Raw genomic sequence first — 24,005 nt, 5'->3', positions numbered from 1 at the left:
ATTTTTTTTGTTTTTGGTACATTGGTGGATTTTTCTGGAAAAAAAAGGATGGCTGGAATGCCGCCCCTGGAAATGTGCCACCCCAAGCACGTGCTGAGCTAGAGCTGGTCCTAGCTAAGGCCTTTCTCTTCCGGAGGATATCACTAAGTTCCTTAAAAAACTTGAATGTAAGAAACCTGTAGCCTGAGCTGCACCTCTCCCTCATCCCTGATAAAGGCATGTGATTGCTGATGCTTAGACTAAGCCTGTGTTAAAATGATTTAACAGAAAAGAGCACCCAACTGAAGGAAATTTTCTTTCATTAATATGCACACCCTTTCTCAAAATTACTTCATCTTTGAGATACTTGTTACTGAATAAGGCTGTATTATTCTCATTATCACAGATTTAATGGAAAGCAAAAGTTAATTGTTGTAAAATATGAAAAATTTCAGCTTTGTACAATGAGCAAAAATTGGCAAATTGAGAGATAATCCTGACAGAGGGGAATGTCATTGAGGTGGAGAGTGCAGGAGAAAAGTGGAATTAGGGATGATTTGGAGCCAGCTGCCCTGTTGTTGGGCTCTCTCAGGTAAATCTGTAAGGGACCGAGGAAGAAGCAGGGAATAAACCCGGACGATCTTAGGAAAAATAAGATATAATTCTTCACCCTTCACTTACTCATGAAGTGTCAGGACCTCTTTCTCCTGAACTTGGTCATTTTCTTTGCATCTCTATGCTTTCAGCGGTCTAGTGCTTGATTTTCAAAAGAGCTCAACACCCATAACTGGGCCCAGATTTTGAAAAGCAGCTCCCATTCAGAATTTAGATTGTGTTGTGCTTTTCCTGGGATATTGTTTTACAAGGCTAGAAACCTGGAAGAAGTCCAGTCCATCTTGAAAGTGATCTTTTAGCAACACAGGCACATGGAGGATCAGGGCTATTCCAGATTTTCAACATTGGAGAACAATATCCCAACAAAACCACAATTTAGAATCAGTTGGACTAACTGAAAAAAAACCCATCATTTGATGTGACAGGCATGTGCAGAACATTTCCCAGTTAGTTATCAGTATAGAAGTGTTAAAAGTAGAGCTGGTTGGGAATTTTTTTTAATTAAACTTCTATTTTTTTGGTCGCAAACTATTTTGTAAAAATTGAAAGAGTTTTGACAAATCTCCGGACTTGAAGTATTGAAAAAAGTTGTTGAACAAAAACATTGACATTTTCTCAATGACAAATTTCAATTCTACAGTTTAAAATGACTTTTTGTTAAGAAATGTAAGCTAATTAGACTGAAAAAAATTTTAAAATGTTGAAATTGAAAGTGAAAGTGGAATTTTGTTTTTGGTTTTTTCATTTGAGATTTTGAATTTTTGTCTCGATTCAGAATGGGACAAATTTTCAACTCTCAAAAATATTTGAGGGATGGGAAAACCATTTCCCATCTGGCTCTAGTTAAAAGTCATTGTCAAGCTATGCTACACTGCTACATCAGAAACACAGGAGCATAAAACCAGAGAGTGTTCATCTGCAGCAGAATAATCTCAATTGCTAAACCATTTTTCTACAGAAGTTCTAGGAGGCTTGAGCAGATTTTGCAGAAATCTTTAATGCTTTTGAATTTATACAAAAGTTAGCCTTAGATCAGAGGTGGGCAAATCACAGCCCGCAGGCCACATCTGGCCCACGGGACCCTCCTGCCTGGCCCCTGAGCTCCCGCCCTGGGAGGCTAGCCCCTGGTCCCTCCCCCGCAGCCTCGGCTCGCCCTGCTACCGGCGCAATGTACTTTTCTCCCTTAATACTGGCTTTTAACTGCAGGATTATGACATTGAGACTCCATTTTTTGTTAGCAGTTAGCAATAAGAAATCCAAGGTACCACCAAACAATTCAATCAAGTTGACATTGCTTTCTGCTTTATTAATTTTCATAGTAGGTTTTCTGTAATTTCAAATGCTAGTCTAGTTTACGGTGCAGTGTTTTAGCTTTTATTACAAGTTTTGCATCCTGAAATTATTTGCATTTAAAGAAAGTTAAACAGAAACACAACCACTATCAGTCAGCTGTTTACTTTAGGATATAGGGTTCCAATTTCACTAGAAACAAGAACTATTTTAATTTCACCATGTGTTGAGGATTTGTCTCCAAATATACTTAACACACACTATTTCATAAATGTAAAGAACCACACATCAGTAGAAACTAGTCTTACAGTAGAGACAAGTTCTCTTAACATTGAAACTTGAATTTTCTAATTCGTAAAAAAAATTGGTCCACATACAAAGTAAAATGGGTAAATACAGGTTTAATCAGAGCAAATGCTTTCTTTTTATTCAGTTCCAGTTGTAGCGCTCTCTTGGAGGTAAATCATAATGTGTTCTCTCTTCCTCTTCAGGTCTGTAATCTAGTGGCAAACCATAATTGTAATCAACTGTTACAATGGGTAATCTTTTGCCTTGCTCCATATCTCTTGTAAATTCACCTTGAAAAGGTTTCCTTTCATAATCAGTTGAATCATCTTCCTGGTGTATGGATGAGGACAGATGCATTGTGCGTGAAGAATATGGTGCAAATCTGTTTTTGCCTCCTCTGTTAAATTCATCTGAAGGATGTGTTCTCCTATTATCTTCAGGACAGCTAGGCCGATTACTATAATAAAACCAAATATTAACTATACAATTCTTAGATATACAATATTTCATTAATGATAATTGTCTGGCATTAAACTCGAAAATGGTGTAACTTCAAAGAGAAATTATAGGTAAGTAATTTACCCTTTAGTATACTGGAAATGGAAAAGGCCATCCAGCTCCAAATTCTTTCCTTTTTATACTTCATCTTAATATTACATAGCAACTTCATTACTCTCCTCACTTCCCTTCTTCATTCTTAGAGACAAATTTACCTAGGTATTGCTAACTTACTTGTATTTGTAATTCAAAAGAAGGCAAATATTAAGCTGACTACCCTTTCTGTAAGGTAGTTCTACCAGGAGTTCCCTATTCAATAATAATTTCTTCACGTTTGAATCATGTTTCTAGTTTTAAGCACCTAAATAATGTGAAAAAAAATCAACATTATCTTTCTTTTGGAATACATAATAGTAGCACTCTACTGCATGTTCTCTATTGCAATAATATTGTTCCTATGATATGGTGACTTAAGATCTAATAAGTACCATATATGCCATATGGTAAAGGGTGTACACACACACACACCTTTACCATATAGACACACAATTGTTTTGTATTCCATCTCTCTGGTCACAAAAAAATTGTAATAGTGAGAATAATTAGCCACTAGAACAATTTACCAATGTGTGTGATGGATTTTCTATCACGGACAACTTTTAAATCAAGATTGGATGTTTTTCTAAAAGATACGGTTTAGGAATTATTCTGGGGGAGTTCTATTGCCTGTAAGGGCATCAGACTAGATGATCGCAGTGCTCCCTTTTGGCCTTAGAATCTATGAATTTAGCATATATACCATATCTTGGCTCTTTGCTTCCAGTGTAAATTATAGTATTTCACATTTACCTTCTTTGTACGGCATTTGCCACCTGCCAATCCAATTACCTACATCAGAGGTTCTCAAACTGTGTCATGGCATGGACTACATTTTTAAATAGAGAAACTGCCTTGTGAAACGCCTCCCTCATATTCACATGGAACACAACCCCCTCCGTCCAATTCATGATTACATCATCTCAATTGTTCACATAGAAAAGTAATAGCCAAAATGAATTCAGTGTAACTTTTACAGCATTTCATGCAATGTAGCAGCTAGAAACAAAGAGGGTGGCCAGCACTCCAACAACCACATTTAGGAACCACTGATCTAATCAATATAAGTATTTTTGTATCTGGTTTCACTGGCCCTCATAATTTGCTCATTTTCAGGTTCAAGATCACCTGCAGATTTTGTGAATTTTGGCTTTAATCTTGTAAAATACTTACACAAGTGAGTAATTCGATCAACTGGTGTTAATGTTAGTTAGAGGATTAGAACTCCTCAAATTATTAGGGACTATGAAACCAGATTCACAAGATTTGGATTATTTAGGTCAGTCATGTCCTAACTGTGGTCCTTGGAATGCAGGTGTTCTCTGATTCTAACTAGCTAGTCTGCAGGTTTGGGACTTTGGTCTCAATATTATACATTCAAATCACATACACAAATTAAAAAGGGTCTTCTATCAGATTCTAAATAACCTTCATGGTCTGATCCAAATCCCAGAAAGTCAATGGAAAGACTCCTACTGATTTTTCTGGTGTTTGGATTGGACCCTCAGTGCCGATGATTTGAGCCATGCGCTACATGACAGCAGGATGGAAGAACTTCAAAGAAGAATATATCCCAAGTTTTTATTTTACACACACACACACACACACACACACACACACACACACACACACACACACACACACACACACACACACACACACTGCTCAGAGCAGTGTGTCAGAGTTTTACAGTGTTATATGTAAACCTGTGTTATATCGGGTCGCATTATATCAGGGTAGAGGTGTATATAATAAATAAGCTTTTGTTCCTTTACAGTGGAATGATTTGTGAAAATCATGCTACCAGGAATAAGGATTTTCCAGTGACAGTCAGAGTATGTACTTCAAAATCCTGATTTTTCAGACCTATGTGCAACTTTATTGTCTCTGGTATCTAAAATTCTGGTAACAAGTACCATGTATTATAATGTCTCATCCATTATCAGATATAATTATAAACATGCATGAATTTCATAATACATTTCCATTATAAATTGTTTATATTGCAGTTTAGCGAGAACAAATATCTAGTTTGACAACTGCACATCCAATGTAAATTTCTATGGTCCTGGTGGTGAGGGATGGTAATGTGTAGAGGGGTATGTAGATTGATATGCAATATATGAATGCTGATATTTACCTGTAACTTCTACTGAAATCATCATTATCAGATCCGTAATCTCTGTGACATGACGGAGAAGAAGAAAAGTGAGGGTCTGGTAAATTTTCATGGGAGGAAAATGACCGATTTCTGAAAGAAACAAAAGAATTACACACTAGTTTTTCTTAACATGTAAAATAATTCACTAATTCTAGTGAAAGTTTTTAGATTTTTTTTTTTAAAAAGTAACCAAAACTAGTTAGCATGGAAGGAATGTCTTAGTTATATAAGTGAGAGTATAATTATATTATTTTAGCAATATCAAAATTATAAAGTCTCAGAAGAATGATCTAATATCCCTAATTGTTTAAATTGTGTATATCAAAAATGAAGGACAGAAATAAGTCTTTAAATTTTATTTCAGTATTTGGGAGTGCTATAATTTAAGTGTAAAAAATAGTGCTACAAATTTTATGTCAAAGGTTTTACTTTTGAACCCAACAGTTGTTTTAACAAGGTGCGTATTTCTTTTAGAGAGTCATCAAGGATTTACAGTTCTTAAATGAGAGGTTCGCTAGCAGACATTACTTATGAAATAAGCAACTGAAATCCAACACTTCCTCACTGCTTTGCTGATTACCTCAACTTGGTTAAAGGGATTAACATAATATCATATTACCTTCAATCCTGAGGACTGATTTTCAGATGCAAACCTCTTCACTATAAAATGAAGTGAGATGAAACATTTTGTCTCAAGTTGATTCTGACCAGTTACTGGAAATGTGCTTTAATTTAATTCGGCTCTCTAATTTAAGAAAGTACAGAAACACTCTGGAGATGACAGTTTCCCAACCTTAGGGCCTGATTCTGCAAACCCTTACATGAGTAAAAGGAGGGAAAAAACCTAACTAATTGCTCATTATCCTAAAAATGTCATTAATAATATGCTGAGGAACAACACTTGCTACTCCCTAAATCTGCTGTAAGAGCAAAACAATACTTCACCTGTCTGAACACCATTCACGTGGCAAGTCGTCATGGTCATGAAAAGGTTGCAGTCTTTGTCCATGCCCCTTATTAACAAAATCAAAATCTTTCAACTGTGTCTGTTCCTGTAGGTCATCATAAACTTGACTGTCATGAAAAGGTCTTCGCCTTTGTCCAGGACCCCTATTATCAAAATCTTTCAACTGCATCTCTGTTTGTATATCATTGTGAGGCTGATGGTCATGAAAAGGTCTCAGCCTATGCCCACGGCCCCTATTAACAAATTCAAAATCTCCCAACTGCATCTGTGGTTGTAACTCATCATGCGTTTGGTAGTCATGAAAAGGTCTCAGTCTTTGCCCGGGCCCCTTGTTGATGAAATCTAAATCCTTCAACTGCATCTGTGCCTGAAATTCATCATGAGACTGGTGGTCATGGAAAAGCCTTCGTCTCTGTCCACGGCCTCTGTTAACAAAGTCAAAATCTTTCAGCTGCATGTCATCCTGTAAGTCACTGTGAGATGGGTGATCAGGAAAGGGTCTCTGCCTTTGTCCACGGCCTCTATTAACATACTCAAAGTCTCTTGACTGCATGTCTCCCTGTAAGTCGTCATGAAACTGGTGGCCATGAAAAGGTCTCAGTCTTTGTCCAGGCCCCTTGTTACTGAAATCTAGATCTTTCAGCTGCATGTCTTCTTGATAGTCATCATAAAACTGGTGGTCAGGAAAAGGTCTTCGCCTTTGTCCGGGTCCCCTGTTGTAGTCCCAATCTCTCATTTGCATTGGCGCTTGTAAATCGTCCTGAGATTGGTGGTCATGAAATGGTCTTCGTCTTTGTCCAGGTCCCTTGTTAATGAAATCAAAATCTCTCAACTGTATCTGTCCTTGTAAATCATTGTGAGAGTGGTCATCATCATAAATTCTTAATCTTTTCCCTGGCCTGTGAAGAAAATTAATATTTTTAAACAGCTTATTTGCATTTATGTTATAAATATTTCAAGTTAGCCATCCAAACAAAGCAGCATTTTTTTAAACATCTCAGGATTGAGAACAAAGGACATTATCACTCAAATATGTAAAGGTACTAATATATTAACAGTCTAAACTAATTATAGTATATATTATATGTATTCTATAACCTTGTCTCCTTCACCAACAGAAATTGATCCAATAAAAGATGTTACATCACCTCAACCACCCTGTCTTTCTAATTATATTATAAAACATATTCTATTGTCAAGACCAGGGGTTCTCAAACTGGGGGTCATGACCACGAGGTTATTACATGGGAAGTCATGAGCTACCAGCCTCCACCCCCCAAACCACCTGTTTCACCTCCAGCATTTATAATAGTGTTAAATGTCAAAAAGTGTTTTTAATTTATAAGGGGGGGTTGCACTCAGAGGCTTGCTGTGTGAAAGGGGTCACCAATACAAAAGTTTGAGAACCACTGGTCAAGACTGTGAAAACCACTATAATTCTATATCACCTTTTTAAGAGACAAGCAAACCCAAAATAATCCCACAGAAAACTAACACCAAAAACTACTATACTTGAATGTTATCAAGGAACAGGAGATACATGTCTCTTCCAAAACGAAAGGATAAAAACTTTTACCACATAAAAATTGCCCCAGTATATCCAAAGTACTTGTAATGGAAGACATCCTGTCCTAATATTCCCTTGCTTCATCTTTTTATCACAATCTTCATTTATTTTAAAATAGGTATACTGAATTAATAGTACTGAAAATAGAACAGAATACCAATGTAACTATTGAAATAGTTATCTTTCACACTACATTTTTTTAAAAATGTCATTTTTGCCAATTACCCAGGAAAATCTTCATTTGGGAATCTATCTACAGGTCCTTCCATCACATTTGGTGGAGGTATAATATCTTCATCAGGATTCCATACATCCATTCCAAGATTACTAGGGAAAATAAAAGCATTTAATATAAAATTTCCTCTATTAAAAATACTGTTGAAAGAAAGTATGTACTTTTTTTCCAGTTGTGGAAATAAACCGGCAGTATGGGAGTGCTGGAAAGCTAAGGTATCACAGAAGTGTAGGACTGGAAGGGACCTCAAGACAGGACCTCAAGTCTAGTCCCCCGTGCTCAAGACAGGACTATGTGTACATTTGGGAGAATTTCAGTTTGTTTTTTTTCTGAACAGGCTGATAGAAGAAGGCAAAGAAAATACTTCACTGACATATGACTCGTTGACAGTTGGGGTGAAGCCCCATGGTTATTTGCAAAATTGTCCCTCAATTACTTCACCCCTTCCCATATGAAAGTATACATGATAGTGATTAATACAGAAAAGTTTCCCTATATACATTCTCATAATACAGGAACAAGGGACATTTAGTGAAAGGCCAAAAATAATTAATTAAAAAAACAGAGCTTACAACTTCACTTTTACAATGATATCATAAAGGCAAAAGAGTTTTGTAGAACAGATGGATTAGAATGACATCTACAGTTACATTAGATTGGATTTTTTTAAAATAAGGAATATAAATGCTCATGCTTCAAGACATACGTCTGCTACTGACAGACAGGGGCTAGGAAGAATCTTCCCTTCTGGGCCTAGTCTGCTACAGGGTCTGTTGCATCTTCCTCTGAAATATCTGGTAGTGGCCATTGATAGAAACAAAACAGCAGGCTAGATAGACCATGGGTCTGATCTGGAATGGCAATCCCCTATGTAGCATATCCAGAAAGGTTAATAGATCCAGACTCTGGCAGGCTAAGAGGAGAGAGTGAATTCCAGAGTTAAGGGGCCCTCACTAGTAATTTTTTGTCAGCTCCTCCCTCCCATTTATAACTCTGCTGAATGCACCTAAGGAAGTAGGACAAAACAACAGAAGAATTTAATAAAGAAAAAAAAATCAACTTTTAAAAGAAAACCCTTTGCATGATGTACATTTATAATATAAAACCTAAGGGGAAAATTACACTTCATACCATTCATAACAGAAGTCTTCAAAGATAAGCACTCTTTGTGTAAAGTGTAATAAAAGAGGTCAATATGTGCTTAACAGGACAAAAGACAACATTTTAAATATGACTCAAGCATTGAAAATACAAGGAACTGCACTTGACAACTTCAATTATGTAATTATTAAAAGCCTTTGCCTACCTTCTCATTGGCTGAGTTCTGAGATCTGTTAGATATACAAGACCATCCATACGATGACCTCTAGCATCACCAAAAGCTGAAGAAAATTATAAAAAGATTATCGTGTGCAGTTAAACATGATTGGAACACAGCTGCATATAATGCGATCAATCAGGGCTCCATGTAAACCGTGGCATAATAAAACCGTGGCATGTAAAACTTGAAATAAGTTCACTATTGATTCCTGTGACTCAATTTTAAATTGCAGCAGACTGCACAAACATTTTTGCAGCAAACTGTTTTCCAACTGTAACTATTGCAGTTGCTACTTATGATTGCATCAATACACAGAAACCTTCAAAACCAATAATGGGGTTGGAGGGAGGGAACTGTCCTCTTAATGTGGTTCAGATCTGATGGTGCCCAAATACTGCCAAGCATGGAAGCAGCAGCAGGAAGGATTTATCTGTGGGAACCCATGCAGGAGTTAAGTATGAGGTAGCTGTCACAGAACCACTGCAGATACAGAGCCCCATGTTTTGTTCAAGTTCTAGGGAATACCTTGAATTGCTGTCTCTGGATCCCAACCTTCAACATCAATAAGGTATCTGACAAAGAACATGGATGAATTATTATAAAGGTATAGATTATGACTGATATAAATATACTTTTCTAATGAAAAAAATTATCTGAATTTTCATGTAATACTTGCCTACATATAAGGTAGCCAGTTCTATTAATTCCATTGGTACAATGAACTCCAATCAGTTTATCTATAACAAAGGGGAAAAAAAAACAAAAATACCATAAAATAATTAGTGCAAAAGAGAAAAAAATCATTTATTGTTTACACTAAAGCAGTTTCAGTGAGCATGTTTTCTGTTTGCAAAATTATTATTAAGCCTGTACACACCAGGAGATATGTCCAGAATTTATGTTCTTCCTGCTGGATTTGTAGCAGCAGTTAATTCAATGCTTCCCACTTCCCAACCTCTTGGAACATAAACTAGTCCAGGCAGGGCACAGAAAAAAGAAGGGGGAAACTGGTGATAAAAAAAGCTGTCTGACTAGATAACCATCAACCACACTGTGATAAGGAAACTGAATCAAAAACTAGAACAAAACATGACTGACTTTGAGGGCAAATTTAAACAGCCACCAAACTTACTTTCACAAGGAGTTCACTTACAGATTCTCCTGAACCCTTCCAAAAGCAAAAACACTGAAGTCAGCCTGGCAGCCTACTGGTAATGAAATGCATTACTAGAGGGATCCAAGGACAGGCATCTAAATTTGGTCCATTATTCCTGGATGGCAGATGCCTGAGGCATTGTGGAGGCAGTGCATTTAGCTTCTTGCTTTGTATTGCCTTCTCCAGTCAACTCAGGAGTGGCACGAGAAAGCTGTGTCTCTTCATCCAGTTTCAAACTAGGAAGTTGGGGTTCTGACCAACATTCAGAACAAAACATTCCAACCCAAAGGGTCCCTGAAGGAATGCCTTTGTCACATCCAAATCATTAGATTATGCAGGAAGGAAACTCCCTACACTTCAGCTCATAAGCCAAAAACAGCAACCAAGGAGCCAGAACATTAACTACTCGGATAAGAAAGAACCATCTCATAATACCATTCTTCTTTTCTAATACTTCAAATTTGGGCCCTGTTTTCTGAGATTTACGTCTACCTGCAAACTGGCTAATCACAACAGAATCATACATCTTATCTGAGGTAGAGCAGTGCAACTTTGGCAATGGAAATTTTCTGACACAAACCATTACAGAGCTATCACAGTAAGAAACCAGGACATGGCAAGAGCCTCCAATACTAAGGGAAAGATAAAAAGAGATACACATGTAGGTTGTAGCAGGATGTGTGCAACAAGTTCTTCCACGCATAGAGCTGTCACACCACTGTGTAAACTCCCAACCACCTCTATAACTATATCATGCTCTTAAAGAATTACTATCTTCATGAGAGCAAAGGAGTATCCAGCTGCCATCAAAATATCTTGAAATGATGCTTTGTAGCTACTAAACTTTATAACTGATTAAATGACATCTTCATGCTCTTGAGCTATCTCCTTGACTCCTAATTCAGAGAACTGAAGGTCACATTACTAAGTGGTTCTGCTATGAAGTAGCGGGTGGCGATCAGACAGGAGGCTATCACATTACATGCCTTCAACAGGGTAAGGCTACCTCACAATCACAATGAAAGAAAAAAAGTATGATCAGAAAATCCTTGATTGTGTCCAATTACAAAAACACAGAAAGTGTTATGAAAAGTATTACTTATTATACACAGAACTATGCCAGTGGCTCTCAAGCTGTGGTCTGTGAACAAGCAGTGATCCATGAAGTGCCTGCTGGTCACATGGGCTAGCTCTCCTTGTTCTCAGCTAGCACATCACATTAAATACAGCTAAAAATATGACACTATTAGGAAGGCAGTCTGTGTAATAAATGCTGTAGCTGATATGAGCATTCTGGAGTGGCAAAAGGGATAGGAGATGGTCCACGAGACTATGAAGTTACAAAACTGGATCACACTATGAAAAAGTTTGAGAAACCTGACCTGTAGAAGTGAACATCTATTGTGATTAATACATCATACATTTAGGATTTAATTAACATTTTGGTCTTTTATAGCATTAAAGATGCTGTTAATTACCATTTCCTGCATTTTCCCAAAGGAACTTTCTGACCCATTTTTTGAATTGTAGAATAGTAGCATTATCGGGGACTTCAAGTCCAACAGTATACAGTTTCTTATACTGCACACTTTTAGGTAAATCCTAGCAACAACAAGGAGAAAAAAAATAGCAACAATCATTAGTCATTAAAATCTTGTACCACCATAAAACTTACAAACAATATATAAAAAAACCCAGATGTAAATCACTGGTTCAAATCTGTATCAGTAGTGATTGAAAATAGTCATTTTGCAGTTATATTAGAAAAGCTGTACTCACAAAAACTGCAATAGCAAATAGTCCTTTTGTTGGGAAGAGTCAAGCTCAAGCAAGAGATCTAAGTTTGCAGTGGAGATGGAACTACCCCTTTCAATACCCCCTGGTCACAGTAGATGCACATTGGTTGGACTGACGAGGGAAGCTTGTACTGCCATTCAAATCCTCTTCATGAAGAGTATCAAGCGTCACCTCCTCTCCTTTACTTATTTTATCCCATTATCATGTATATTCAAGGGTCTACATTTAGTAACACATGCTTCTATTTACTCTTGCACAGAGCATATTAAATGGATATTCCCAATTACAATGTAAAGAATTTTTTTTAAATCAGTGCAGAGTTAATCCATTCATACAGCATAATAGTGAAAGAAATATTATATTTTTTAAAAGATATAGCATCTGTCTTCAGGGCAGGAGCCATGTCTTCCTGTGTGTTTGTGCAATGCCTAGCATAGTAGTCTTGATCAGAGAATCTGGGAACTACAGTACTATAAATAAATATAATGATTAAATGCTAGTAAATCAAGCCATAATTGAATGCTAGCTGAGATTAAGATGATATTTCCTTCATGATACAATTCTGCATAAATTTGTGCTGGAAACAGGATACTAGATTACATGGTTCACTTGTCTGTTCCAACATGACAATTTCTAGACGGGCATTAAATAACTCAAGATAAAAGGTAGCAGTAATTGTGCATTTAATTCTGCCATTACTGATTTACTATTACCTTAACTTCATAATACCGTGTGGTGTATGTTAAATCAATAATTAATCCAAGTTCCACGTTTAGGGCCTTCATTGCAGCAATCAGGTCTTTGGGTGTAAATTTCTGGGTTGGAGTAAGTCTCTGGTTAATTGCCTGTGATGAAAAAGGGAAATGAAGATTGTATTTTACAAATTCCAATAAAAATAGAAACATCTGCCTCATAAAATGAATCAGGAACAAGAGGAAACACAGGCATTCAATGTATTGTGTGGATTAAAAAACTAAATTGAGATGGAACTGACAACCCAAAATAAATTCATGATTTTATTGTATGATATTATGACAACAGATAACACTGTGGCAACAGCTCAGCACAATAAGCACTAATTTCATATCAAGAAAAAAGTCCTGCACAATGAAGAATGAATATAACAATTTAAAGTAATTCCTTGAACACAGACAAATCTAGCACTGATGTCAATAAGCAAAACAAAATATAAAAATCTTACCCACTTGATCTGCAAAAAATCCCAACCAACCGGTCTATTCTACATAAAAACTAGGGAGCTCTGATAGAATAGCTTACTGGCTCACCAATCTTCCCACAAATGATGGGGATACTTATTTTTCTCTGCCTGTTTGTTTTCTTCTCTGTCACTCATGTTACTGGATGTTATATAAATTTATAATTTTGCATTAAGATCATTTTTTCCCTGTATATTTGAAGCAAGGTCTGATCAGGATTGAAGTGAGTGCAAGAAGAATGTAGACAGCAGCAAAAAATTCTCTAAGCATTAGGGCCAGGCAAAGTATCAGGGAGCCTAAACAGCTCCATGACAGCTTCCAGTCTCTGCTTTGACCAACATAAACTCAGCAAAACAGAGAATTTGGCCAACCATGTGAAAGAGATTAAGATGGAACTTTCATATAAGATGGTGCCTACATACCATTAAAGAGCATTTAAGCAAAACGTTTCTTTAGAATACACTTCTTTTGTCCATTTCTGGGCAATTTACAGGAACAGGATATGGAGAAAATTTATAGCTACTATTTCAAAAGTGGTCCAGTGACCACTAACCTTTAATAGGTGATCATCATGTATGTGAACTTAATTTCTGGTTTGTGTCAAGTGGACAGTTATCCACATCACAAAAATCACCACCACAAATAGGACTCATTACAGCAGTTTCAGAAGATGCAAAAGACTGGGCTCAAAACTGAACCAACACACTCTGGAAGCACTAAATTCTGTAATGTTAAATGAATGGTGCAGATTAACTGGTGAGAAAGTCATGATGTATAAGAGATAAGTAAACTTACTCAGTAACACCAAATACCAGTCTACACCTAAAAAAGTGAACATCTTTAGTTTACGGAAAGCTCATTGGAAAAGGACTGAATGTGCTAAATACTAATTTTAATAGAAAAATAATTTCTGTAATTTTTCACATTGAATCTGTTCTGCAGTTTGCATGAAATTGAATGCTATTTTCAATAATTCTTCACACAGCAATTAGTACGGACTGACTGAAACAACATTTTATACATACCCCTTTTAAAGGCACTTTGAAAGCAATGAATCTCGTTCCTGGTATAGGCTGTCCAACTGGTGTCAAAGTCCGCCATCTTTTATAAAAAAAATATATATTTGTATATTTTTCTGAATACTTAAAGGATAAAATACTTTTCAAACTATATTAATATGATACAAGTCACCTGAAGTTTCATATAAAACAGTGACGTCTGTAATAAAGTTTCTTCTTCTTTGGAGTAAGCTTTCCTCAGCAAATGCACAAAAAAATACTGCTCTTTTTATTCTTGAGATAAATTTGAAGCTACATTAAATGTCTTATAAACATCAGACTCTGCTTCTCCCATATCACTCCAAACAGAAAGATGTAAATAGCACCCTGGTCTCCCTGATGGATCATAAGCTACTTGCTTGACATGTCAATGGGCCAGATTTCCAAAAAAAAACAACTTCAGAACCAAGCAGCAATCCTATTTGGGCATCTAAATGAAGTGGTCAGGTTTTCTACGTTTAGCTGACTACTTTATTAAGACGCCTAAATAGAAACTGAACTCTTTTGAAAATCTGCCTTATTTCACCAGGAGATATTTCGATTTAAATAAATCCAAAATAAATACTACTAGCTAGCATGACTAGTGAAACATTTATTTTGTTTTGTTTCAATATTACACATTTGAATAATGTTAATAAATTACTATTGGGGGTGCGGGGGAATTCATATATTCCACAGTCAGAGGGGACCACTGTCATCATCTAGTCCAGTGGTTCTCAAACTGTAGGTTGTGACCCCAAAGTGGGTCATGACCCAATTTTAATGGGGTCATCAGGGCCAGCATTAGACTTACTGGGACCCAGGGCTGAAGCTGAAGACTGAGCTCCACCCCCGCTTGGGGGAATGGGGCTTGAGCTGCATCCCCCTCTCTGCCCACCTGGGGTGGCAGGGCTTGGCCTGAGTCCCTCTTTCCCTCCACATCCCCCCCAACAGGGCAGCAGGGCTTGGGCTCCGATGCCCCCCATCTCCCTCCTCGTTCATGTAGTAACTTTATTGTCAGGAGGGTTGCGGTGCAATGAAGTTTGAGAACCCCTGATCTAGTCTGATCTCCTGTATAACACAGGACACACAACTTCCCCAATTTAATTCCTAGACTATATCTTTTAGAAAAACATCCAATCTTGATATAAAAGTTGCCAATGACAAAGAATCCACCATGACACTTCATAATAGGGAAAGGTGCCCACGATGCTGGAAGAACATGAGTATTATTTAGGTGAGTCAATTAGGATATAGAATTAGCATTTCTCAGAACACAAAGATTCTTCCATTATTCAGTATAGCTACACAAATTAATATGGAGAGACTACTGGCCCTCCATAACCAAGTCTGCAACCTGGTTTCCATTATGAGACCAATCTTCACCGATCTTCTAAGCAAGCACAAGAAAAATATTTTCTAGTGACAGGTTTTGTGATCACTGTTAGTATAGAATGGGATTTTGTCCATAAATTTCAAGTAATTAAATGAGATGGTTCTGAAGTTACAAGTTAAAAATTAGTCCTTTGTACATTAAAAAAAAAATCTTCAAAATGGAATGGTTACAGTTAAAAATTTGTATATAGCTGTAAAACCACACTTGTACTGAGATGAACTGAATTAGGACGATGAAATTTGGGAGGGAAAGAGCCCGTAGGTCGAAGGGGTATCTAACAGTGTTCTGGTGAAAATATTTTAATTTGGGTGAGTTATAAGCCTTTGAAAATCAACCATTGTGCATGCACTGTTATCACATGGCCAAAATGTTAACTATGTACTGCATAGACACCTGGATCTCAGTGAGTTAAAAATTCAACTGTATCCCCTGAACCCATCAAGGAGAAATTCTAAATTATTCTAATATGGAAGCTCATGGTAGGTTACATGACTTGTTAAAACTTGCACAGGAAGTTTGGGGCAGGAAACAATATATTTATCTAAGGTAGCAAAGCTTCTAAACCACAGAACTCTGTATCTGATGCTTACTGATCTGTAGAATAGGGCCACTCAAGTTTATCTAGCTTTGTCAAATGTTTTAAAATCTACAGAGGAGATGTCAAATATAAGTGTAGTCTGTTTTACAGAAAGGTAAATAGGCACAAAATGCTGTGGGATGGACTTCGGCCAGCAGAGGAAAGAAAAAGCTTGTCCTCTTTAAGGATCGCTGCACTGTGCCCCCCTGGGCTTGAGTACAGGAGATAGAGGGGCTCTGTGGCTAACTGTTTGGGCAGCAGCATATAATGTAAGTTTACTGGCTCCCATATACTCAAGGGAAGATTTATAAGCCCTTCCCCATGCTCAAAGGTGATATTATACACTAGGAAGAAAAACTGACTGATTTGCCTGAATGACACTGTCATGGGATTGGCTAGGCCATTGCCTGTAAGCCTGGCTCTGTTGTGTGAAATCAGGCAAGTGATTTTTCTCTCACAATCTGTAATGTGGTACGCTCTTTGCAAGGAGTTTTGTGAGCTACAGGTGAAAATACACTATATAACTGTAAAGCATTTTTATTAGACATTTTTCATGTTTAGGGCATAAGGAAGTTTAAGGACCAGGCTGGAAGGCAAGGTTCATCTAATGCAATATACATGGGCCTAGCAGTTAGACACACAGACGACAGACCTGGTTCTAATATTAATTTTCCATGTGACCTTCATGAATGGAGGGCTTGTCTCAATTAAGGAAACTTGCTAATTATACTGGTATAAACTTCCCTTACCTAGACAAATCCTTCCTTTTTCTGAGCAATAATTTTACAATCCGTAAAATGGGTGTAGTAATAGTTACCTACTTCCTAAAAGTGTTACAAAGCCCACTTAAATGTGTGTAAAGTGCTAAGAGTAAAGTATTAAAGATATACTGTCACTTTATTCTTATTATTTAACATTTACATTGCAGTAGCACTTAAAGGCCAAGGAGGTTGGGGCTCCATTGTGCTACTTAAAAATGTGGTCAGTTTCTAAAATGCAATCAGTTTCAAAATAAGTTAAGTTTCAGTTACAAAACATGACCCTGGGTATTCCCTGCTAATTTTTACTGGTTTAATATTATTTTCCTATTAAAAAAAAATAAAAAAATGTTTTTCTCCCTGTTGCTGTGCTGAATATCCACACGAACAAAAGAAGAAACAAACTGTCCACAATGTGCATTTGACAGCACTATCTCAAAGCCCAAAATAAGTTGTTACTTTTTATTGTAGTTTTTAAGTTAATGGTGTCCGATAAAGTTTTGTAGTGGTAGAGCTGAGAATAGAACAAAGGAGATCAGCCTTGCAACACTGTATTCATTACTTTAATTCACGTGGTCTCCAGGGCATCACAACCACACTGGAAACGTCGGAAACTGATTGTAAGGTTTAAACTTTTAAAGTCCAGCAAATTACACTAAAGTGCTTCACAGTGCTCCCAATATTCAAAGCTAGTAGAGATGGAGCAGAAAAAAGGCTAAATTCTACTGTTCATGTACACCCTAATGTCCTAGATAACAGATCGAGCACAGACACTTAAAACATACTTTTTGTGTGTGAGAATGCTTTCAAATGATCTCTACTTCAAAATGACTGAACCAATTTCCTTCAAACTCGGTTTGCTCCTTATATCTCTTTAACAGCCACAAAACAAAAGCAATCTTGAAGGAAATTGATCCAGTCCCTATGTATATGAAAAACCTCTTCTCAGAATATATAGGGGAAAATAGATATTTTAAACATAAAGAACTAATAAATATCTGAATGAATTCTACTGAAACTTTCTAAAACACTCCCTTCTGGGTAAAGATCAAGTACAGAAAAATTTCCAGTCCTCTACTAACTGGTTTGAGTAATTTATAAACAACTTAAGTAGGGAGTTTAAAGAAAGTTGCATTTCAACCTTAAATATAGTCATTGCTACCATAATAAAATGGCCAAAAAAATCACCTAGATCAGAGGTCAGCAACCTTTCAGCAATGGTGTGCCGAGTCTTCATTTATTCACTTTAATTTAAGGTTTCGCATGCCAGTAACACATTTTAATGTTTTTAGAAGTTTCTTTCTATCTCTATAATATATAACGAAGCTATTGTTGTATGTAAAGTAAACAAGGCTTTTAAAATATTTAAGAAGCTTCATTTAAAATTAAATTAAAATGCAGAGCTCCCAAGACAGGTGGCCAGGACCCGGGCAGCATGAGTGCCACTGAAAACCAGCTTGAGTGCTGCCTTCAGCACCCGTGCCATAGGCTGCCTACCCCTGACCTTCATTCTACCTAACAGTTCTAATAAATGTAACTTTTATGATGCAATAAAAAGTTGATAAGTAGCTGGCTAGTGTAATTAATTTTGGGAAAGGAGGAGAAAAAAAAAGACAGAGACACTCAAATTCAAATTATGCCAAGTCAGAAGTCACAAAAATCGGGTGTAGGGGGCTAAAATGTGATCTGTATAATTTCTTTTCATATTTTAATGTAACCAACACTGATCTCAGCATTAGAAAAATTGGATTTCTTCAGCTACGAATTGCAATTTTGTTTATAAAGGCCATTGTTTATATGAACAACAGGAAGGAGTTGGCTAAAGCTATTTATATAGTGCAAATAAGGATGCTGAAAAAAGAGGGGACTTGTACGTTAAAGGTATATTGATTAGTGTTCTGAAAGGCCAAAATATAGCTTGAAAACTGGAGAGTTTGTTTGTGGAATTGGACATACAAGAGTTGTTAGATGTCCAACAATATTTATTTTTAACTGGACTAATTGCCTAACCTACAGCAAATATTTTCATAGAAACATTCTACTGCACGCTCAACCTGTGCACTTACTGAAAATTTTACCTCAGCTTCCTGCTGCACTGATTTTACCAGTTAGTTACAGATATCTGTTTATTGACAACCAGAGTGACCAGATAGAAAATGTGAAAAATTGGGACAGGAGATGGGGGGGTAAATAGGCACCTACATAAGAAAAAGCCTCAAATATCGGGACTCTCCCTATAAAATTGGGACATCTGGTCACCCTATTGACAACTGTAGATTTAATCTATATTTTTAATTAATCAAGAGCAAATATTGGACTGTTGCATCACTAAACGGATCAGACAGGAACTGCTCTCTGACTACAATGGAGAATGTTATTTACACAAATATATCAGTAAGTTAATTTAAAAAGGTAGTTTAATGAGATTTTGGTCACTGATGTTCAAAAACTTGCTGCTGGATTCCCTTGTACATGATAGTGTCCTATTTACTGCTACCTCTGCACACATTTCTAAAGCACCCAAAGTAATAACCAAGAAAGGCTGAACATGAGCACTTCTGTGGTCACCAATGTGATAAAGGGGACAATGAGGGACATACTTTATCCTACCTATTCATGTTGAGATGGCATTAGAGTGGAAAAATTAAAAACAAACAATAAAACCCCCAGATCCCTCTGTCTACTGGAAATGGGGTGAACATGGGAAGGAAAAAACTATGAAAACCCATGATTCGGGTTCCTAGACACTACAGTAATATAAACAGTGCTAATAAATAGAATGACAAGGCAATTTCTCTGAGACACCAATACTGGCATATAGTTCATATACAGCAGTTTATTATAAGGTTCAAAACAGCTTAAGCTTCCTCCAAGTCCACATTTGTCAAGTAATCCTTCTTTCAATTATTTTGGAAAACCAAACTACATTAAACAAGTTACATATGTAATATATAACTATTATATAAAGTTCACTGGCACAATAGGTCAATTGTGGTCTATCAACCTAACCATCCCTTAAGCATTTTCATCATTAAAAATTATTGTTGCAGCATAAGCAGTGGGCTCTAACCTAAAATGGTCCAAGCCCACATTTTGTATTTTTGAAGTTATTTATATAGATATACATAAGGACTTACACATAGATATGTTTGTGTGTGTGCACTGATTCATTGAAATCCAGTTTTGCTAGATAATAGCACCTAAACCATGCCTTGAACGTAATTCACTTGTATTTATTATTTCCACAGCATTCTAAAGAGCTTAAGTAGCGCATGATATGCAACATGATTCCATACCAGAACAGATGCAGAGTGGTAACCTTTTTAGTGTGTTTGTGAAAAATGTGTTCGGATTAAAAATAAAGTTATACATAGATAGTTATACAAAGATATACATAAGGACTTACACCTAGATATGTTTGTGTGTGTGCACTGATTCACTGAAATCCAGTTTTGCTAGATAATAGCACCTAAACCATGCCTTGAACGTAATTCACTTGTATTTATTATTTCCACAGCATTCTAAAGAGCTTAAGTAGCGCATGATATGCAACATGATTCCATACCAGAACAGATGCAGAGTGGTAACCTTTTTAGTGTGTTTGTGAAAAATGTGTTCAGATTAAAAATAAAGTTATTTTGCAGTCCAAGCTTTTAGAAACTGTTTATCCTTCTAGTTCCACATATTCTCATAAGGGATTAAAATGCATTTTAAAAGCTTTAACTTTTAAATCTCTGTGTAATGGGGCACACATTTTTAAGGGTAGGAGGAAAAGAAAATACCATTGCCAAACAGCCATTGTTTCCATTCTTCTTACCCAGCTTGCAAAATTGTCGCAAAATTCAACAATCAAGGTAGAAAAATCTATTCAGCTGCCCTATTGCAATATGACTGATGAAAATGAAAAGTTTGATATTTTACTTACAAGTTAAAAAAAATGTAAAGAATTACTTGCCTTGGGCAAATGGAATTTTGGAAAATTGTTTAGTTTGCAATTAAATTCTTACTCAAAGAATTCTTTATTTAACCTACTTCTGGCACCTTCAAAACAGTAGGGAGTTAATCTACAAAAATATGTTTTAGCCTTGTGCAGAGGTGTTACAATATTGAAGTTTTGCAAAACAGGTACAGAAAAGGTGTGTGCCAATTTAATACAGGTACGGTGGAAAAGCTCAATGTCTCTGAATCCAGATTTTCTCATAAAAAAAACTGTAAAGCTATGTTGGTAAAGTAAATTGCACAGAATTCTGGGAATTTAAAATTGAAAAATGTGAAAAAAGTGTTGATTTGGAGGGGTGAACAAGTCAATTAGCAGCACTGAATCTGACCCCAGGGTGGTACCAAAAAGGTAATATACTGAAGGAAAGTCTTCCAGTTCTTAAGCCACCTGGGGACAGAGTATCTCCCAGACCCCAAGATGTAGCTCCATGACATGACAACTACTTGGATTCTTTGAGGCTTTTGGTCAGCATCTCAACTGTTAAGATTCTTTAAGCCCATGATTTTCTGAGTTAAAGTTTAAATGAATCTTCCTCCTTGAAGGGAAAAACCTACTGCTAGCACAAGATTTTTCCTGCTTTGCACAGAAGAATGGATTAAATAAATACATGGAAACAGATTTAGTGTGTCCTGTTTTAAAAACAGGCTGTCCACTATTTCCCAATTCACCCTCTCATGAATGAGGCAATGGAGTGTGAGTAGGGGCATTTCTCAGTGAAAACCACTTAACTTCACCCTCATTTTATCATTTATTTTACAATGTATGACTGACACTTCACAAGAAGAAGTGGCCCTATTAGCTGGCCCCAGGAGCTCATCTTCTAAGTTAGAGGTAACATAAGAGTTATTATAACAGATAATTCAAAACAGGCATGTTATGTAGGTCTCATTAGCTCCAAGGATCTTCTCCTTATATTTGTTATTTTATCATCATTTGGGAGAACAGGATCAAGAGTACATGGAAATAGAGCAAGGGTAGTCCTAACAGGAAAAAGTTTTGAGAGAAATTCAAGGAGGTTAAAAATACTGGGACTGATCAGCTTAGAAAAGAGAAAACTAAGGGGGCGATATGATAAAGGTCAGTAAAATCAAGATTGGTGTGCAGAAAGTGAATAGGGAAGTATTATTTTCCCCTTCACATAACACAGAAACTACAGTAGAACTTCAAAGATACAAACACCAGTTACAGAACGACAGGTCAACAGGACACCATGTGAAACCGGAGTGGAGACCAAAACCAAAACAAACCAGGAAATACTGTACTGTGCCCGTGTTGCATTTGGGCTGCTTGTCCCCACCCCCAACTTGCCACAGGGCACAGCCGGCAGGAGCAGCTCCAGGGTTTGCCCTGCTTTCCTGTAAGCCATGGACGTCGTCCTCTCCCCTGCCCTCCTAGAGGGACAAGCTTGAATGCTCAGTCTGAGCTTAGGAAAGAAACTTCCTGAGCTCCTGCTGGAACCTGCCTGGGAGGAACCTGCCTGTTCGTTGCTGGAGCCCAAGCTCAAGCTCCTGCTTGCACGCTGTGCTCTGGAAGAGCAGCTCATTTATAAAAGGCCATAGCCTGCACCCCGCAGCCACTGACGCCTCAGTTCCACAGTGTGCCTCACTCATCACCCTTGCAGCCAGAGGGTTAGAACCAGCTGCCTATCCCCACCCCCTTGGATGGGGTTGCCCCTTAAAGGTAGGAAGTGAAGAACCTGAAGTTTGCAGGCTCGGGCGTGAGCCCCCGCTCCGAGCTGTCCGCCCTGAGGAGCATCCCATAACGTCTTGTTCAGAGTTACGAACAACCTCCATTTCCGAGGTGTCCGTAACTCTGAGGTTCTACTGTATGAAATTAATAGGCAGCAGGTTTAAAACAAACGTAAAATTATCTTTATACAACACATGGTCAACCTGTGGAACTTGTTGCCATGGGATATCATGAACGCCATGAGATAAAAAAAGAACTAGATATGTTCACGGAGGACAGATCCATCAATGGCTACTAGCCAAGACGGTCAGAGATGTAACCAGACGCATAATTAAAATCTCTGACTGCCAGAAGCTGGCACTGGATGGAAGAGGATGGATTACTAGGTAATTGCCCTTTTCTGTTCATTCCTTCTGAAGCATCTGGCATTGGTTACTGTTTGAAGACCGGACGCTGGGCTAGATGGACCATGGCAAAATTTCTACACCCCCTTCTCTCAATTAAGCATGTGAAAAACTCTCCATTCCAGTCCTTAGTTCTCCCAAGGAAATTCACCAAAACCAATGTCTCAACAGTCCGAAATTTCTAAAAGGTATAAAATAAGCAGAAGACAACAAACTTTCAGATACTCTTTATCTATCAGAAGAAACAAAGGGTACAATTCTCCCTTTACAGGTTACCTTTAAGAGTAGTGTATGGGGCACACCGAGGAAGGAAAAGATAAGATCCATAAAGAACAACAGAAGGTTAGGATGAAATAAAGGATAAGATGGTGCAGAGCTATGAAAGGAAGAAATCTGAACTTGTTCTGGAATACAAGAAGAATCCAGTGAAGGAAGAGGGGATGGAGAAGGAGGAAAGGATGATGTGGTTAGAGCTATCAAAGAGGAAGCTTTTAATAGCAGAGTTTTGGATAAATGAGGAGAGTTACCTAGAGAAATGGTAGTTACAATAGTGGAGACATGAATAAATATTTTAATAGGGTAGAGGTGAAATTGCCTCAGCAGAAGTCTGCGAGTCTAGATGTAGGGCAGGTGTTAGAAGTCAAAAATGATATCAAGATTAGAGACAGGGTGACAGGAAAATGGTGGTTTTGTCAACAATAATGTAAACAAAGGCTTGAGTGAAAAAGCTAATTACTGGATAAACTGAGCTGGAGACAGCAGACAATCCAAGAGGAGTTATCAGAAAAATGCAGCAATGCTTGACTGAAGAAATGATGAAAAGTTAGGGGCACAGAAATATATCTAGAAATCATCAGCACAGAAGTGACAGCTGAATCTATGTGATTGAGAACATGTAAAAAGAAACTATGGAGGCAGATGATAAAAGAACCAAGGAATGAACCATAGGGAGTCAAA

General features: G+C 37.2%; 1 protein-coding gene across 2 annotated transcripts in view; it reads right to left on the bottom strand.

Moving 5' to 3' along the window:
• Positions 1 to 1,874: 1,874 nt before the first annotated feature.
• The window catches only part of LOC115654341, a 30,106-nt gene continuing 7,975 nt past the window's right edge, over positions 1,875 to 24,005 (bottom strand). For both annotated transcript variants that reach the window (XM_030568463.1, XM_030568464.1), the window contains exons 3-12: positions 14,213 to 14,288; positions 12,684 to 12,815; positions 11,652 to 11,775; positions 9,694 to 9,754; positions 9,543 to 9,589; positions 9,003 to 9,078; positions 7,687 to 7,788; positions 5,873 to 6,793; positions 4,907 to 5,017; positions 1,875 to 2,629 (exon numbers count right to left, since the gene is read on the bottom strand). In XM_030568463.1, the coding sequence (XP_030424323.1) occupies positions 2,314 to 2,629; positions 4,907 to 5,017; positions 5,873 to 6,793; positions 7,687 to 7,788; positions 9,003 to 9,078; positions 9,543 to 9,589; positions 9,694 to 9,754; positions 11,652 to 11,775; positions 12,684 to 12,815; positions 14,213 to 14,288 (1,966 nt within the window). In that variant the 3' untranslated portion in view covers positions 1,875 to 2,313. The remainder of the gene's footprint in view (positions 2,630 to 4,906; positions 5,018 to 5,872; positions 6,794 to 7,686; positions 7,789 to 9,002; positions 9,079 to 9,542; positions 9,590 to 9,693; positions 9,755 to 11,651; positions 11,776 to 12,683; positions 12,816 to 14,212; positions 14,289 to 24,005) is intronic.

The sequence above is a fragment of the Gopherus evgoodei genome, chromosome 7 (genome assembly GCF_007399415.2).
Source record: "Gopherus evgoodei ecotype Sinaloan lineage chromosome 7, rGopEvg1_v1.p, whole genome shotgun sequence".
In the NCBI taxonomy this organism is placed as follows: domain Eukaryota; kingdom Metazoa; phylum Chordata; order Testudines; family Testudinidae; genus Gopherus; species Gopherus evgoodei.
This window is presented reverse-complemented; position numbering and strand designations above follow the sequence as displayed.